Source organism: Akebia trifoliata, chromosome 7 (assembly GCF_017979445.1).
Source record: "Akebia trifoliata isolate Shusen 1 chromosome 7, ASM1797944v1, whole genome shotgun sequence".
NCBI lineage: Eukaryota > Viridiplantae > Streptophyta > Magnoliopsida > Ranunculales > Lardizabalaceae > Akebia > Akebia trifoliata.
Window position 1 is genome coordinate 19,329,905 of NC_141381.1, and position 18,468 is coordinate 19,348,372.

Below are 18,468 nucleotides of genomic sequence, written 5' to 3' on the forward strand. Positions count from 1 at the left end.
TCAAAACTAAAGCAAATTGAGTGACACGGATGAATTTTCTTAACTCATCAATCATCTTAATTATTGTTCTAGACACCATCACCATGTGAGATGATTCGCCTTGTAAATCACATTCATTATTAAACCATATTGACACGACTCACTCAATTCAACTAGGTCTTCGATTAGATTTAGAACCTTGGTCCGAGTTTGATGTGATTGCTAGCATAAAACAATAGACTTTTCTAACCTCAACCCACGGTTGAGGCTCTCCAACGTGATAATTAGGTTCGTGAACGATAGGATTTGAGGAAAAAAAAAATGCAAATTTCATAGAGATCTATCACTAGGGATTCACATTTTTCTTAGGCATCCCTAACATCCCCAACAGACATGCTGAATTGATGACGCCGATGGAGAACCTCAAGCCATGGATTAAGGCATAACTTTACAAAATTCATGTCTGTACAGGTAAGAATTAATTGTTTCCTCGTGTTGGCTAAGGTTGTCAAAAACTCTAGACAAAATAATAAGTTGTCTCATTATCAGTTGGGGCTATCAATGGAGGGATAGTATACATCAGGTTAGCACCGAATTGGAACGAAGTCTATAATCCGTAAGTACTACGATTCCTAAAAATAGACCCAATTCCAAACCATTTACTTGGTAATAAAAACCCAATACAGATCCAAAGTTACCAGAACAAAATGGATCAGTTTTGGATTTGATCCGATCCACTGACAAGGCCTAATGCTATCTATCAATTTAACAAAGGGTGGCGTTAGAAGGCCCTAACAGAGCCAAACATTGTACTAAACATTTTTTCAATATATGGGTTGGAAGTTTTAGAATGGGCTGATTTTTTGTGAGGATGATCTCTATGATAAGGCGATCATCCTCACCATAGAGATCATCCTCACAAAAATATCAGCCCATTCCGAAACTTTTAACCTCATCAAAAGTGATTTATGAAAATTAGACGGTCCACAATTCTTCGACTTGTGAACTAGGGTTAGAAGTTTCGGAATGAGCTGATTTTTGGTGAGGATGATCTCTTCACCATAGAGATCATCCTCACAAAAAATCAGCCCATTCTAAAACTTCTTACCCCCTATTTCCAAAAATGTTTGGCACAATGTTCGACTCTCTTTAGGGCCTCCGAATGCTTCCGTTTAACAAAATTTCGAGGAGTACAACAGGTATTATGTACCTCTAACACAAGCAACAGCTCCCAAACATAATAGCAATTAAAAAAAAAGAAAGGAATTTATAATATTGACCGATACAAGCCTTGTCTGCTCCACTGTAATAAGACACAAAGTCTCAGCAAGACCAGCTCAATTATTCAGCATTTAGAGCCAGGCAACACTACCAATAGATATAAGATCCAGCCCCAAATGAAAAGAAGAAAAAAAAAAAAAAAAAAAGATCAGCATAACTCTTACAACTTTCTGATAAAATAAAACAGAGATCCATCCAATTAAGTCTCCACAAGAAGAGAAGAGTTGCTCATCAATTCTCAACCAATCAGTAACTTGTTCTCTTCCAAAAAGCTATAAGTGGGTACTTCCAGGTTGTATGGGGCCGGGCCCTTGCGTATCCTACCAGATATATCATAGTGAGACCCATGGCACGGACAGAACCACCCACCAAAGTCCCCGGCATTAGGCAAAGGAATACATCCCAGATGGGTGCATACACCGACGACAATAAGCCATTCTGGTTTCTTGACTCTTGCTGCGTCCTCTTGTGGGTCACGAAGGGCCCCCAAATCTACACTATTGGCCAGTTTGACGTCATCTTCAGTTCGTCGCCTAATGAAGACAGGCTTCCCACGCCACTTAACAGTCACGGTGGACCCGGGTTCAATGCTGGAGAGGTCAACCTCAATAGAGGCCATTGCAAGAACGTCCTTGCTAGCAGACATACTCAACACAAACTTAAGGACGAGGAGACGGATTAGGGAGGCGTACACAAATCTCCCACCCGTCAATACAAAATAAGCAAATGCCCGCTTGCTGGGATCTCCGGGAGGGAAACGCTCATGGTTATGCTCATCATAAACAATCTTTGAGGTTGGGTTCTTCACAGCAGCTACAGTTGGGGGAAGGTCGAGTGACATCCCAATGTCATGTCTTGAGACGAGTGATTCAGATGCAAACCCTGGCACATTTAACTAACCATTTACCAAAAACTGCAATATACTATGCTGCGTGTCAACTCATTGATTTCAAGTCCAGCTAGCAATTTGGCATACAGAAAAAATATGGAAAGGAAAAGCTTGTGCATTATTTGTATTTTTCATTCAAAAAATTAAAAATCTAACAGAAGATAGATCAATGTAAAGAAATGGTGACAGTCTGAACTAAGAGCCCTTCAGTTTATAGTCCTCTTTCTTCTGTTTTTGCTCAAAAATAATGATGGACCTCGACTTTGTGGATACCTCAAGCTTTGGTGGAATTAGAATACCTCTCCAATCTCTTATTGGTCCATTGAATCCTTGACCTTCAGATGCCAACACAGTCTATCAACCAAAAAGGTTACAAGGAACAGTATCGTTTCAGGTTGGGTCGGGTTCCCAAAGGCTTCACCCAAACTCAGCCCGCACCCAAACTCAGCCCGATATTAGGCCAGGGCCACCAGGTTCTGAAATCTCAACAGGATCCCAGCCCAATACCAAAAAGTTGCTAGCCCAGATTAGGCCCAATGAAGTTGCAGCCCTACTTGTACACTTCAAACAAATTTACTATTTTGTCACAAAAACGTCTTCAACCCGAAAACAAGCCCAACATCAACTCACTTTCATCCAAGGTTTAAAAACCTCAAAACTAGTGTAACAAGTTTTGAGTTATGTAGAAAGCTGACTACATTAAATAAATTTCTCAACAATTAGTTATGTAAACCAAAACAGAATAAGTAACCACTACCTACTTATAAATCAAACAAGCGAACAGAACATTGACCAGAATTTGAAAACAATTGGCCCCTTCCCGTCCCCCAACCCCATTAAAAGAAAAAGCATTTAAAATAAAATCACTGTAAAGAAGCCAAATTACACTTTGGAAAATATTGGATTTATCATGTAATACCTTTTATTCCCCCGATTGCATACCCTGGAACCCTAAAATGTAATTTACCATGAGGTGTTTTTCTATGTGCACTTGTAGACATGTGACCATAATTGCAATGAGCCATCTGTATTCTATAGTTGTTTCACACTTTCTGTATTTTGAGCCTAAGCCACTTCCCTACTAAATACTAAATGTGGCTAAAATGTAGATTGGATGGGATAACTTTCTAACCATGATTTCTCCACCATGTCACAATAACACTCCAATTTCTGGACAATTGCAGTAGTAGATTGTAATGATCTTCACAATGTAGATTGGAAGTGAAATTGATGCATTAGGGAATCAATTAAATGATAGAAAGTGAATCAAATTGCACAGATTGTGACAAATATACCAACATCATCCCAATATAAAAATGAATAAATGTATCATCATATGCACCTTATCCCAATTACTAATGCCAACAACATTAATCTTATTCTCCATTTAACTTGATCATGGACCATATCTTCAATCAAGGAAATTTTCTTCATATATTTTCTTACCACATCCATCCAATTCATGTTCTGTCTTCCTTGAGCCCTCTTAGATTCCTCGACTTGCACCAAAGCTCTCTCTCATCAATGTTATTATTTGTCTTCTTGGCACATGCCCAAGCCATCTTAGCTATCCCTTCAATCCATTTCCATACTCGTATGAGAAAAAAATTGTATTTAATCTGGATCAGATATATGGCACCAAAAATGCATATTTCAGTGTATGATATTGAACTTTGTCCAATGCAGATCCCAAGGCTTTGACAAGCACATATCATAGAATGGTCTAGTGCATATATTGGGGCTAATCCTTCACATATCTTGAGGTCATAATGTATTCATATATCATTCAAACAACTATGTTGTAAAAAAAAAGAAATAAAAATTCAAATCAGAATGCCCTTAATTGATGGAGTGATATTCTCCTTGATTGATGAGGTGGTTAGCATGTTTTCCTTAATTAATGGATAATGGAAACGAAATATTTGATAGAGGGACTGATTTACCAATTTAAGATGTATTTCTCCTATTAACGGCACTGAAGGGAGGGAGAAAGAGGAAAAAAACTAATGACCATGGATTATAGAGAGATGCGTGTAACATTTTTTATAATAGTAAAAAATTGACTTTCCAAAGCCTAGGGAAGTAATCATCGGATTTGGGATGAATCCCATCAACAAACCAGTGTGTCACTTTCTTTTGCTCTCTTCTTTGGATCTTAATGTAATTGTTTGTGATTCATGCTTTGGCGGGGGTGGGAGCAGATTTTTTGTTAAAAAAAAAAAAGAAAAACCTAATGACCATAAATTGTAGAAAGCTACCTGTAACATATTTTACAATAATAGATCAACTCTCCAAAGCTTAGGGAGAGGTAATCATCGGATTTGTGATGAATCCAGTCAACAAACTCAGTTACTTGCTCTTCATATCTTATTTGGATCTTTATATAATTGATAGTAGCATCCATTGAAAGAATGTTGTTTGATAGGAAAATCTAGCGGAATCGACGACATCCCAACTTTTCTCATACAAAATGGCATCGTCCGAAGGAAATGAATGAAAAGTTGTGTGATCCTATGGAATAAACCACAAAATGGATTACTCTCACTTTGTTTTGTTTGCTTTAAAAAAGCGGTTTTAATTAAAGAAGAAGAGTGATCAACTCAATCCTAATGCAATTGTCAACATGAGAGCCAACCGGCCAGGTCAATCGAGAAGTGAAGCTAACATGATCTTCATTTTTTTATTTAGACAAATTGACTTAGTTATGAACTAAAGTTCTTCCTTCTCTTCTAACATATTACATACAACACGAGATTAAGGAGGCAACCGGTTGGCTCCCCAAAAAGAACATGTAAATACATTAAAAAAAAAAAAAAATTATGCATAATACATCCATCAAAGTATAATCCAACTTTTATTTTTGTTGGTCTATTTTTTTCCCATAAGAGGAAACATGATGCCAATTCTTCATTCTCAATGGCATGGTGCCTTGTCACTTAGATCCAGTCATATTTGATTGGATCCAAGGTTTCTTACTCATAAATAGCTTACAGGATTTCCAATCCCTGACTATCATGAATCTTCTTCTTTAATTGAACTCCCTTTCTCTGAAGTAAACAAAATGAAATGATGGCAAGCTCCCTATTACCTTTAAACAATGAAAAATCCTATAATCGCAACTAATTTTTACATTTGATGCCATATGGCAGTATTGACTTTTCATTCCTTTCCCACAAATAATGCTATTTAGTAGGAGAAAAATCAAAATGCCATCAATTCCTCGACATTCCCCCCCAATCAAAAAACTCTCTTTCCATAAATGCATATCATCAATCACACACACAACAGTTATAAAAGATCCAAATAAGAAAACAGGGGGAAAACAAATAACATATGGATTTGTAGAAGACATTCGCCACAAATCCGATGACTACATTCCTATGCTTTAAAGAGCTGATTAACTATTCTCAAAAATGTTACAAGTATCTATCTACAATCCATGACCCCTTAGACTTTTCCCAAGTACTAATTTTTTTTTTTTTTAATCAATTTTCCCAAGCACTAATTTGTTGAGAAGAAACTGATATAATTCGAAGTTGTTGATGTTTATACCAATCAATCATAAATAAATAAAAAATTATTCATTTTGATCAAGCTTCCTTCCTATTAATCTGGAAGTTTTTTTCAAATACAAGGAAATGATTAAGTTCAATAGACAAAGATTATAATTCGTAAACAAGCAACGAAAAGAGCATCCTCTGGGTTAGGTATTGTCATCCCCATCTTGAACAAGAAAAAACTCTTAAATAGATAAGCCCCTCCCATTAAAAAAATAGGAAAACTTCTACCAGTTAATGAAAACATACCAACCACAGTATCAATCAAGAAGAAGATCACTTATCTATTAATTAAGAATGTTCAAATTTGAACTTTTACAATATCTTTTCATGCCTAATGACAATGTGGAGGAGATTCAAATATAGCATGACCTCAAGATATGGTGTAATATCAACCTTAAGATAAACATCAAATCATTCTTGAGATCTCTACTAATCAAAGCCTCGAAATATGCACTTGACCAAGCGGCCAAGCCCAACGTTTGACATCGAAATATGCATTTTTAATGCCACATGACTAATCTAGATTAAACACGATTTTTTTGTTATACAATACTCATTTATCATTTGGTCTTTCGTACTCTAACCACTCATCTTTGCTACACTCATTCTATGAACATGTTTGTTGAAAACACATGCAACAACACAAAGCAAGCCTGTCTTATTGCCGTCCTACAGAATTTCATTTATCATTTACTAGTACACGTCAATCACATAACAATCCAGTACTATTCCTCCACTTTATCCACCTAGTACCAATTCTATGTTTCACATCCTCACCAATTTCTCCATTTTATGTATAACTAATACTAAATAATTGAAATATTTCCTAAGAGTATTAATTGTCGACCAGTCTTAACTAGTGATCCATCCCTAAGTTTCTTAACTACGATTGCATTGCATATTTCTATGTTGATTCTAATTATTTTAAAACCTTAGTTTATAATATATCCTTATAACATATCCCACCACAGTTCAAATTTTAAATTTATTACCTCTCTAGTTTCATCAACCGAAACACTACATCAATTTCAAATAATATGTACCGAAGAAATTTTCTTTGAATATGAACAACCAATCCATCCAAATCTAGTAAGAATAAGGTGTTGTCTTGGTGAAGATCACTAGTACGGAAACACATTGTAATTAGAATGATGCAAGACAGTGCGGGGAGAAAAAAAAAATTGGGGAATTAGAAAAAATTGATTTAGGATTGGGTTAAGGATTTGGGCTAGGATAGGGTAAACCCAAAAGTAAAATATATTTTTTTTCCCACAATTACAACGGGATAGATGAAAAGGGTTAAAGGTTAAGGTTATAGAGTAATGATTAAAGATTAAAGAATGGAGAACCTATTAAGAGTTGAGGTTTGTAAGTTTCAAGAATCAAGAATCAAGAAAGGGATTTCAAGAATCAAGAATGCGGTTTCAAGATTCAAGAATCCAACACTTCAAGAAATCAAGAATCAAGAATTCAAGATTTCTGGAAAAAAATCAAGAAAACAAAGTTTATGGGTTGAGTCCTTGAAAGGATTAGAGGATTCTTGATGGTTTCTTAATCTCTCACAAATAAACAAAAAAATATAGAAAATAAGAAGATTAAAGAAAAGAAAAGAAAAAAATGATATTTACCTTAGAATCACCTCCAATGATTTTCATGGCATCAATTACATTGAATGCAACAACATTCAAAAGAAAACAGAGACTTCTGTAATTTTGTTTCTCTGCCAATAAACCCTAATACAATCTATAAATAAGGAAAATTAACCAAGAGTCTTAATAAACTAAAATACCTAATTTTCGTAACTTTCTCTCTCCTAAAATTTCAACCCTAATAAACTTAAATAGAACACATCCTAAAGTTACCAAAGTACCCTTAAATATTATACTTATTGGAAATAGTGGTTTTTTTCTTATTTTTATTCTATGTAAGGGCATTTATGTCCATTCACACTTTAGATAATATTTACATCTGCCAAGCTCTCAGTATGATACTTGTCAATTACTTTTCTAAATTCTTCTTGGTATCAGAGCACTCTAGAGGATGTCCCACTCACTTGTTGGGTTCTCCTCTTCGATTTCCTTTGGGACTTTGAAGTTTCTTCTCATCTCCTCTCCTCTCTTCTCTTTTCCTCCTTTCTCAAAATCCCCGGATCTTGAGACCTACTAACCTAACTACAGCTTCGTTAGAAAGTCTCCCCTTCGTGGGCGTTTTTTATCTTTGATTCATACCCTCTTTATCGCATGTTGCGATAAAATTTTTCTGGAGTTCTTTCACATGTTGCGATTCTGCACTGGGATTTTTTATGCCCTTCAATATGGTTTTCTCTCTTACCCTTGATACTATTCAATAGGGTTCTTTATGTGACCAACGACAACCACAGTGTGCTGTGTAGGTGAGTGCAACAACATCTTATCAATTTCCCTTTGGCATCCGTGACAACAGCAATCACCTAGGAGGTGCTATTGACCCACAACAACAGCAGCCTGCTATATTCTGCTGTATTTTTGGACCTACAATAGCAGCAACTTGTTGTATTAGCATCTACGACAACAGTCAGCCTTGTTTGGGGTCATATGACAGCAACCAGCCTTATTTGGGAGACCCACGACTGTAAGTAGAAGAATTCTAGGGGCTACGTGAAGCCCTACGACAGCAACAGTCAATTTGGTGGCTTCCAACAGCAACAGATTGCTGTGGATATTTGTGACAGTAATACAGGGTTCTCTAAAGCCCTACGACAGTAGTTCAGTCTGATTCGAGGATTTACAACAACAGTAGATTGTTGTGTTGGTGTTTGCAACATCAAAAAGCTTATGGGAAGCCCTTCAACTGCAACCCAGTCAACTTTCTGACCTACGACAACAATTAGAGAGCTATTGTAGTGATTTCTACTTTGCCCCTTGGTTATCTTTCAACTGCAGTGATCACCCTTCAAACCAAAGTTTCTATTGTTTTGCTCGTAGTAAGCAATGACATCGCATCAAGAGACCAAAGATTCCAATTCCATCCTTAAAGCACCTCTCAGCACAACACATTACTAATACCCTTTTAGATGGTCAAAATTTTCAATCCTGGTCTCGGTTAGTTAGGCTTTATTTGGGGAGTAGAGGAAAATCTAGATGGTTGTTGAGCACCATTAATAAACCACCCCTTACTAATCCCAAAATTGAACAATGGGAGATTGACAACTGCACTATCCTTGGATGGCTCTTTAACTCCATGAAGCAACGCATCTACACCACGTTCATGTATCATGATTGTTTCTTCGTTGTGGTTAGCCCTCACTCAGACATATGTGTATGCTCGGAATGACTCGAGGATCTACGAGCTTTTTCGAGACATCGCTCAGGTTATCCAAGGGAGTCAATATAATTGACTAATTTGGATTCCTACAGTCTCATTGGGAGGAGCTCTCTCACTATGAGTTTATGGCTGAGTTGTTTGCAGAGGCAGCTAAATTTGTAGTAACGCGAATTGCTATACACCAGACATACCAGTTTCTTATGGGTTTACGTCGTGAGTTTGAGACATTTCAGATCAAAATCCTTAACATCACACCGTTACCCTCTTTATTTGAGACATTTACAACCATTAATAGTGATGAGCGTTGTCGTCGTGTAGTTTCCTTTCAAACTCAGGCCCCTAGAATTATCTCGGCTCTAGCTATAGATCAAATGGCTCTAATAGCCAATTCGAATTTTTCTGACTCGTACTCAAGGATCTGAGAGTCAAGGTCATGGAGGCCGAGGCCGTGGTAAAGGCAATGGTCTTACTACAGTCATGGTGGGAAGATTGGTCATGAGAAGGTTCGCTGCTTTCAGCTTTATCCCCATCTAGTACGATCTTCTACTACCCCTTCTTGGGACAGTCTACTCCCCGTGTTGCTACTGTGGAGTCATCATCAGTCCCTCATATTGATACTCCTGCTTCCCGTGACACTATTGATTTGCAACAGCTCCAGACTCAGATCATTACTATTATATGGGATTAGATCTATGTTCATACTCACTCATCTTCAACTGTGACCTCAGTTACCACGCCTCAAGGTACAGCTTCTACATTTCATTCTACTCAGTCTGACTCTGCTCTTCTGACTTGGGTAATTGATTATGGTGCCTCTGATCACATGACTGGTGAGTAGCCATTTTACATCTTCTATTTTTCCTATTACTCATAAGGAGGTTCATCTTACTAATGGGTATTTTACTCTTATCCACAACAAGGGTACCATCCCCTTATCCTCGGATTATTCTCTTGACTCTGTGCTTCATGTCCCTAACCTATCTCTTAAACCTTTTGTCTATGGGTAGTATTACAAAATCTCTAAATTGCTCCATAACCTTTTTTCATACTCACTATATTTTTCAGGACCTAACTTCAGAAAGAATTTTTGGTAAGGGGTATGAAAGAGATGGACTGTACTTGTTTGGATCTCAACCTACTACGATAAAGACGTCCATGCTTCCACTCTCCGGGAGTCATATTTTTTCTTCTCAAACTTTAGATTTATGACATACTCGCTTAAGACATCCTAATTTTCGACACTTATGTTATTTATTTCCTGCTTTAAAAACTTCTTGTAGTGGACATAAGTTTCAATGCTCTGTGTGTGAATTTTCTAAACACACACGTACTTATATTCCTCGCATGCATCAATTTAATATAATGTTTGATTTAGTTCATTTTCATGTGTGGGGGGCTTCGTCTGTTACTGCTTTTAATAGTCATAGATATTAAGTTACATTTATTGATGACTATTCTCGTTGTACTTGGGTTTACTTGATGCGTTCTCGTTTTGAGATACTCCTTATTTTTGTTAATTTTCTTAAAATAATTCAAATCCAATACAACATCACTGTTAAATCTCTTCAATCTAATAACGAAGGGGCACATATTTCTGATGGGATTTGATCCCATCTTCATGAGCATGGTATGCTTTACTAGTTGACTTGTCCTTACACTTTTGAACAAAACGAGGTGGCAGAAAGTAAGAATCGTCATCTTATGAATATTGTCCACTGTCTTCTTCGAGGGATGCATGTTCTCAAGTTATATTAAAATATGACAGTCCTCATTGCGACTTTTCCTCTTAACCGCGTTCTAAGTCGCACCTTAGGAGAACAAGTGCCTCTTCATGTTCTTCAACTTAATAGCACTATTTTCTCCATTACACCTAGAGTCTTTGGATGCACTTGTTTCGTTCAATTCAAAATAGGACACCACATCGCACGAAATTAGATGACAAAGTCAATCGATGTGTCTTCTTGGGTTACTCATCTATGTCAAAGGGGTATCATTCGTGTAATTCATTCTTTGGATGTCACTTTTTTTTTAAATGTTCCTTATTTTCGTCACATCTTCTTTGCAGGATTCATCTCCTATAGTGCTACTCTCTCCATTTTTCTCTCCATCTTCATCTTTTTTGCAGGACTCTTTTCCTTTGCAAAAGACACATTCATCTTCCTTGCAAGAATCTTTTCCTCGGCAAGATACATCTTTATCATTGCTGCTTCTTAAAGGTCTACTGTCGTCACGCCTCTCCAACCTTGCCAACTTCTACCTTGGATTCAAGTATACCCTCTTCTACTCTTACTCACTCCTTCTATTTCTGACTATCACTTGGCTATTTTCCTTCGCAAAGGTAAGCAAGGGTGTGTTACTAATCATCCTATTGCCCAGTTTGTTTCCTATCAGGGATTCTCTCCTTATCAAGCCTACCTTGCTGCCACTGATTCTATTTGAGTTCCTCGGTCTGTATCAGAGACTTTGTGAGATCATAAATGGACTAGAGCCATGACTGCTGAGATGGATGTTTTGCGGAAGAATCACACCTGGAAACTTGTTCCCCTTCCCTCAGGAAGCGAACTGTTGATTGAAAATGGGTTTTCACTGTCAAGTATCTTACAGAATACAATGTTGATCGATACAAGGTCCGCTTAGTTGCTAAGGGATTTACATACTCCAAAAAAGGATTTTGGTACTACATTTGCCCCAGTAACTAAATTTTCTACTGTCCGTCTCTTTATCTCTTTAGCTGCTTGTCATTCCTAACTTCTTCACCAGCTTGATGTGAAGAATGCTTTTCTAATTGGTGATCTGACTGAAGTTATCTATATGGACTCCCCTCTTGGATTTCATCTTTAGGAGGGAGTATTCTGGTAAAGTATGTCATCTGCTCAAATCTTTATATAGCTGAAGCAATCTCTACAAGTTTGATTTCAACGTTTTTCTGAGATCATTTTATCTATGGAGTTTTCCAAATACCACTCAGACCATACTTGCTTTGTTTGTCAAGGAGTGGATGGTCGTTGCACCATTGTTCTGATTTATGTAGATGATATTATAGTGACAGGAGATGATGCACAGTGGATTGATGGGTTAAGATATTATTGGGTCGTACTTTCGAGGTGAAGGACTTGGGTCCCTTCAAGTACTTCTTGAGATAGAAGTGGCCTACTCTCGCCATGGTATTTTGTTATCTCAGCGCAAATACACATTAAATCTTCTTCAAGATACTAGTATGCTTGGTTGTCGTCCTGCCTCCTTTCCTATGGATAAGAATTATCGCCTCCATGCAGAAGTTGGTGATCTATCATCTGATCCATCTTCTTATCAGAGACTCGTAGGCTGCCTGATTTATCTGACTAACACAATACCAGACTTGACCTTCACAGTTAGTGTGGTCAGTCAGTTCATGCATGTCCCACGCACTGCTCATCTTGATGTTGTTTATCGTATTATTCGGTACTTGAAATCTCATCTTGGTCTTAGGCTTTTCTACTCTTCCACTGCTCAACCACATTTGTCCTACTTCACAGATGCTGATTATGATGGTTCTCTTATAGCTAAGAGATCTACCTCTAATTTTTGTACTTTCTATGGTGGTAACTTAATCTCGTGAAAAAGTAAGAAACATAGTATGGTTTCTCGCTCCTCTGCTGAAGTTAAGTATCGTGTTATGACCCTTGGTACTTGTAAGCTTATTTGTCTTAGATCCTTGTTGATGGAACTAGGTTTTTCGGTCTCTGGTTCTTCAACTTTGTGTTGTGATAACAAGTCTGCCATCATGCTTACTTCTGACTCAGTTCTTCACGAAAGAACCAAGTATATAGAGATTGATTTTCACTTTCTCGGAAAAAAATTCGATCTAGCGCTCTTCCAACAATCTTTGTATCCTCTTCAAAATAACTTGTTGATATACTTACGAAGTCTGTCGATCATTCTGTTACGAACTCTCATCTTGCCAAGCTGGGTTTAGTTAATATATTTGCCCCAGCTTGAGGGGGAATATTGGAATTAGTGATTTTTTCTTGTTTTTTATTCTATGTAAGGGCATTTATGTCCATTCACACTTTATTTATATATATATATCTACCAAGCTCTCATTATGAGGCTTGCCAATTACTTTTCTAAATTCTCCTATACTAAGACCATGGGACAATAAAACATGAAAATAAGCCACAAAAAAAAAACATAAAAATAAAGCTCTAAAACAACTCAAAACTATAAATAAATAAATAAAAAATAACTAATCTAAAATAATCTCGAACGATAAATTGATAATCTAAACCCAATTAAGTGAAAACCTAAATAATTACAAAATTTTTGTCAAAACCCTTGACCGTTGACTTGATTTCCATTCCGCATTATAGAACTTTTTTTTCAATAAAAAGCGTAGAAACTGTCTTATCTCATCGGTACTATTATAACACTAGTTATAACTCCAACATACATCCTCAAGAACGTCAATATACTCACTGGGAACCCTTTTTATTCTAAAGCCACCAAATTAACTTTCTGAAAACTTTTTATCATATATTTCTCTCTATCGATAAAAACCATGAGTAAATTCTTCCTATTTTCTTGAAATTTTGTTATTGACTAAGTAAGAAGATAGTCTCGATATTGACCTTCCTACCATGAAGCCAAATTTGTTAACTCATCTCATTATTTCTTATCTTAACCTTTTCTCCATCATGATTTCCCATACATTCATGTTTGACTCATCAATTTAATCAAATAGCAATTAGTACAATTTTTCACTTCACCGTGCATTCCTAATAGGTACCATTAAATCTTCCATCCATTCCTATGGCATCTTAGCCTCCAAAATAGTTAACCAGAACATTTCCAAACTTATACAAGTATACACAATCATTAGAATAGATTACATAGAAAAGAACAAAGCTCAACCACAACCAAATGCACAGCAAAAGAATAACTTTTAAGACTTACTAGAAATTGGAAAAGGATATGTTACTAACTCATATTCCAACAAAAAAAGAACAAAGCCTGATCACAACCAACTGGAGAGTTTTGTTGAAGTCTTATGCTTTGTCTTCTTGTGGCAGCATCATTTGATCTGTGCTCCCTTCATTAATCTATTGGGGCATCTCGAAAATAAATAAGTAAACAGACATTTTATGGGAATGAAGCTGTCAAGATTCTCAAACTTATAACATTCTTTTTTCCGTGGTCATCTTTAGTAAGGAAATATAATTGTTTTTATTATTATTAGTATGCCCCTTTTAGGAAGGATTTGATTATTCTTACTCCCAACTAATTTTCCTTTGGTATAGCCTTTTGAAGGACTCCTTGTCCATTTAGGTTGTATTCCCCTTGCATTTCTTTGTTTCTTAAGATATTTTCACTTTATAGCTACAAAAAATTTATAAAATAAGAACACAAAATGGCAGGCAGATGGTGACACAGAAAAACTTTCTAAGGGAACTCTTTCCACAAATCTTTGCACATGTTATATTATCTTAACACAAATTTGATTTCTTTTCCCTGGTAAACATCTTACCCAATTTTTTATATTTAACAATTATCAAAAGAAAAAACATGACAAACAACTTGTGCTACAAATATAAATCTGAACTAAGAATTTACAATGTATGTGCACGTAGCTTAAGAACTATTCCACGAAATCGACCTCACAATGGAGCCGCATACATCGAATGAAGAATGAATACCTCTTCAAAGAATTTATTTTCTGTTCTTCAGAGACAATTTTATCAAACAAATCCTTCTTTTATGTGAGAGAGAGCAATAAGATTCTAGGGTGGGTGCTTTTCGAATCATTTAGAGCTTCACTCTTTCCATTATGATTCTTTGTATTTAATAAAAACCGGAATTGATCATTTAACAAAATTGCATCTTACAATTCATTTCACTTCTTGTAACATAAAATAAAATTCGAATAACAAATCCTAAGATTTTTAACAACATTGGAAAATATAGGTTTTGACTTTTGAACTCGGGTGTATGGTATCAAAACTCAAACTTTACCAACGTAACCAATTGGAATCTATAGAATGAAACACAATGGTTGTCTTCCCCCAAGGTTTATACCCCATAAAGAGTGGTTCAGATTCAATCTCACTTGCATCTCAAGGAACAATTTCAACTCTATTCCATTTTACTCTCCTCATTTTCCAAGAATACCCTTTCAACTTTCTTGTCTTTTCTCTTCTACCCCCTTTCCAATAGTACTCCTCAAACTTTGTTCTCCTTCCCTCTTCTCCCCTTTTCCAATAATACTCCTCCAACATTATTGCCTTTACCCGTCTACACCTTTTTCAATAATACCACTAAAACTTCATTGTCTCCCCTCTTTTACCCCCTTAACCCCAAAAAGGATGACCATGCTATAGGCAGGGGAAACTCTAGTCTTCTTACAATTCAGCATGCTGAAGTTCTAACTTTTTTTAATTCATCATTGATACGTAATAGTTGATGGTTATATACTTATAAAAAAAGATGGTTGATTGTGATGCACATACTTGAGATATAGTGCATATGAACGATTTCCAATTGATCCTTCAGATTTTTTATGGTTAATATTTGATCATGGATAGTTTAAGCACGAATTATGCTAGCTGATAACTGATCCAAAAAAAAAAAAATTTATGCTAGCTGATAAACTAAAAACTAACAAAAATATTAAATCAAATACCTCGAGCAGTGGCAACGCTTGAAGATGAAACTTAATATTCAGCTAAAAGGTGCAATAAGGTAAAGAAGCATACAAACACCATAATCAAAGCATTCTAGTTGACGAACTACCAAGCCAAACCTTGATATTTGCAAATGTAATAATCACGATATTACCCTTGTTTAAACTTGGGGAAGAAGATATAAACAAAATTTTGAATGCTCCACAAAGAAAGAATATCAAATTACATGGAAAGAGAACCTCAAACAACAAAAACGAACAGTACATCCTCTCATGAGAGTGTTTGGCTCCAACCAACTTCAAATTACAAAACAAAGTCCACAATTTAACATCCTGTGCAACTAACGAATAAGCTGCAAAGAAAAGTGGTTGCATTGAAAGTTTTCCCCTCAAAAATCAAATAAAAACAAGGTCATAACTCATAACATATGAAATGTACACTTTAGCATGCCAAGTGCCAAACTTCGTTATTCGTCGATCCAAAAAAAAAAAAAAACTCAGATTATAAGTCAAAAGCAGATATCAAGAATCAAATAAGGAGCCTAAAAAACAGTAAATTATCCTAATTTATTATAAAGAGGAGAAAACAACTAGCGCAAATTACACACAAATCTGATAGGCGTCGAAAGCTTTTACAAACTACAATCAAAGCATGCAATAGAACAACGCAAGTCGACACGAAGGAAATCATAGTTCATAAATCGTTGAATTCAACTAATTTACATTAAAAAACCAAAGAAACCCTAAATCTAGAAAAGCGAAACGAAGCTGAGGAAAAATTAAATCAAACCTCTTTTGGAATCAAAGATAGACGATCTGGAGGGGAATCCATGGTGAGGGCAGAACGATCTGTTGTCATCAGAAGTGGTATCTCCATAGATTAGATTCCTGGAAAGTACGGCCGATGAGGTCTGATTCGGCCTCCATGAGAGAGAAGAGAGTCTCCTCCCTGCAACTCTCAACATCTTCTTCTGCTCTTTCTAGGGTTTACTTTTTCTCTGGTTCGTGTAGAGAGGAAGATAGAAGATGAAACACGTTGTACCTTGTAAATCCAAAGATGCTGGAGCAGTGGATCTAGACTAAAAATGAACCAATAAGTAATGTTTGCGTAATTAGAAATAACCTTTCAGGTTTTGGTGAATATTTGAGATAACTCCTTTGCCTTCAAACTCGGGTGTATCGAATCGACTCGACTCCCAACTAGACCGAGTTCAGCTGACTCACCTCATCTCACACAATTTAATTTTGAGAGTTGCGATACAATTTTTTGGTGATTCATAAACGAGTTGGTATGATATTTGTAAAAGTTGGTGTGGTAATAATAACTCTCTTAATTTTTTTTTTTAATTTTACTAGTGTGCCTTGTAAGTGAGATGCACGTGAAAACAATTTGACTTTTGTCTTTTGAAGGAAAAATAATTCGAAGACCACTGAGTAAAATAAGTCATTAAAAGATAATGTTTGGTTATTGATTGTGATATATTTAGGTGGTTATACTCTAATGTTTTCATACTTAATTTTATATACTAGAATAATTTGATTAACTTGATTTAATACTTGTAATGACAATAAAATTTCTTTAGAAGTTGTTATCTAAGTTGTTTTTATATTTTAATATAAATTATTATGCACACTCAGAATATGAGATGGCTCGCGGTCTCATATATCAAAATAATTTGATACATTTTGGTATAACCATTTATAATATGATTGCACATTCAAATATGTGATTTATCAAACAAATATAATACAATAATTTACTAAATCAATCAAGATTGTTGGGTTAATAGTATGATTTTGTTTAAAATAAGTTTATATGAGACTAACATGAAACAACCAATAATTTAAATTCATTGAGTTGATCTAAAATTTATTCTAGTAAAATTTAAAATATGTCAAACCATATTAGTATTCACAATAATTGTAATTTTTAAAACTCACAAACTCCCATTAACGTAATAATGTTTTTGGAATTATTACCACTCAAAATATCTTCTAATTTGAAAAGTACGATTTTGTTATCGATAATTTCAAGAGAAAAAGAGACATTTATTTATTACAAAGATTATATAATTTTATATGTAAGAGTTTAAGTACAATAACATAAAGTTATAGTGATTTTGATTGACTTTTGCTATAATTCTATTTTTATCAATATTTTGTAAATTATAAATTATATATATTGCAATACAAATAAGATATTTTATAACAAACTCATTTAATAGATATTATTTTTTTGGTTCATACGTTACCACATTTTTTAATAAAAATAAGGGATTTATATATACGTTAATAGATATTATATATATATATAAATAATATCTATTAAATGAGTTTGTTATAAAATATCTTATTTGTATTGCAATATATATAATTTATAATTTTCAAAATATTTATAAAAACAGAATTATAGCAAAAGTCAATAAAAATCACAATAATTTTATGTTATTGTACTTAAACTCTTACATATAAAATTATATATGGGTTGCGTTCAGAAGACAAACAAACCCATTTACATCTTTACAAACTGTAGAGATCGTCCGATTTAGCGAAGATATGCGGTCCAAATCTAACTTCAATTTACAATCGATGTAAACAAATGAACTTTTAGAAATTAGAATCACCTCCCTCTTCGAAATCAGATTGTGACGTCCCGCCGAATGCTAAAACAAATCCCAAGGTCACCTCGAGACATTAGATGGCGCCTCGAAATTTCAGCATGGTCTTCTCTGTTTATGTTAGCATTCCACGGAACTCAAAACCTGATAAACTAATATCCAAACAAATCTTGTATATAACAT

General features: G+C 35.3%; 1 protein-coding gene across 1 annotated transcript; it reads right to left on the reverse strand.

Annotated features, from left to right (window-relative positions):
• Nucleotides 1–1,226: 1,226 nt before the first annotated feature.
• On the reverse strand, nt 1,227–16,748 carry LOC147398334 (cytochrome b-c1 complex subunit Rieske-4, mitochondrial-like). The gene is made up of 2 exons (XM_086447490.1): nt 16,458–16,748; nt 1,227–2,142 (listed from the first exon to the last, which is right to left on the reverse strand). The coding sequence occupies exons 1-2, from the start codon at nt 16,630–16,632 to the stop codon at nt 1,499–1,501; spliced, it is 819 nt and encodes a 272-aa protein (XP_086303616.1). The 5' UTR covers nt 16,633–16,748; the 3' UTR covers nt 1,227–1,498.
• Nucleotides 16,749–18,468: the final 1,720 nt, after the last annotated feature.

What these genes read in the sequence shown, in the direction of transcription:
- LOC147398334 (XM_086447490.1), bottom strand. Translation starts at nt 16,632, where the DNA reads ATGTTGAGAGTTGCAGGGAGGAGACTCTCTTCTCTCTCATGGAGGCCG. An exon ending in TATCTTTGATTCCAAAAGAG is followed by an intron (nt 2,143 to 16,457) that starts GTTTGATTTAAT and finishes TAAATGTGCCAG; the next exon opens with GGTTTGCATCTGAATCACTC.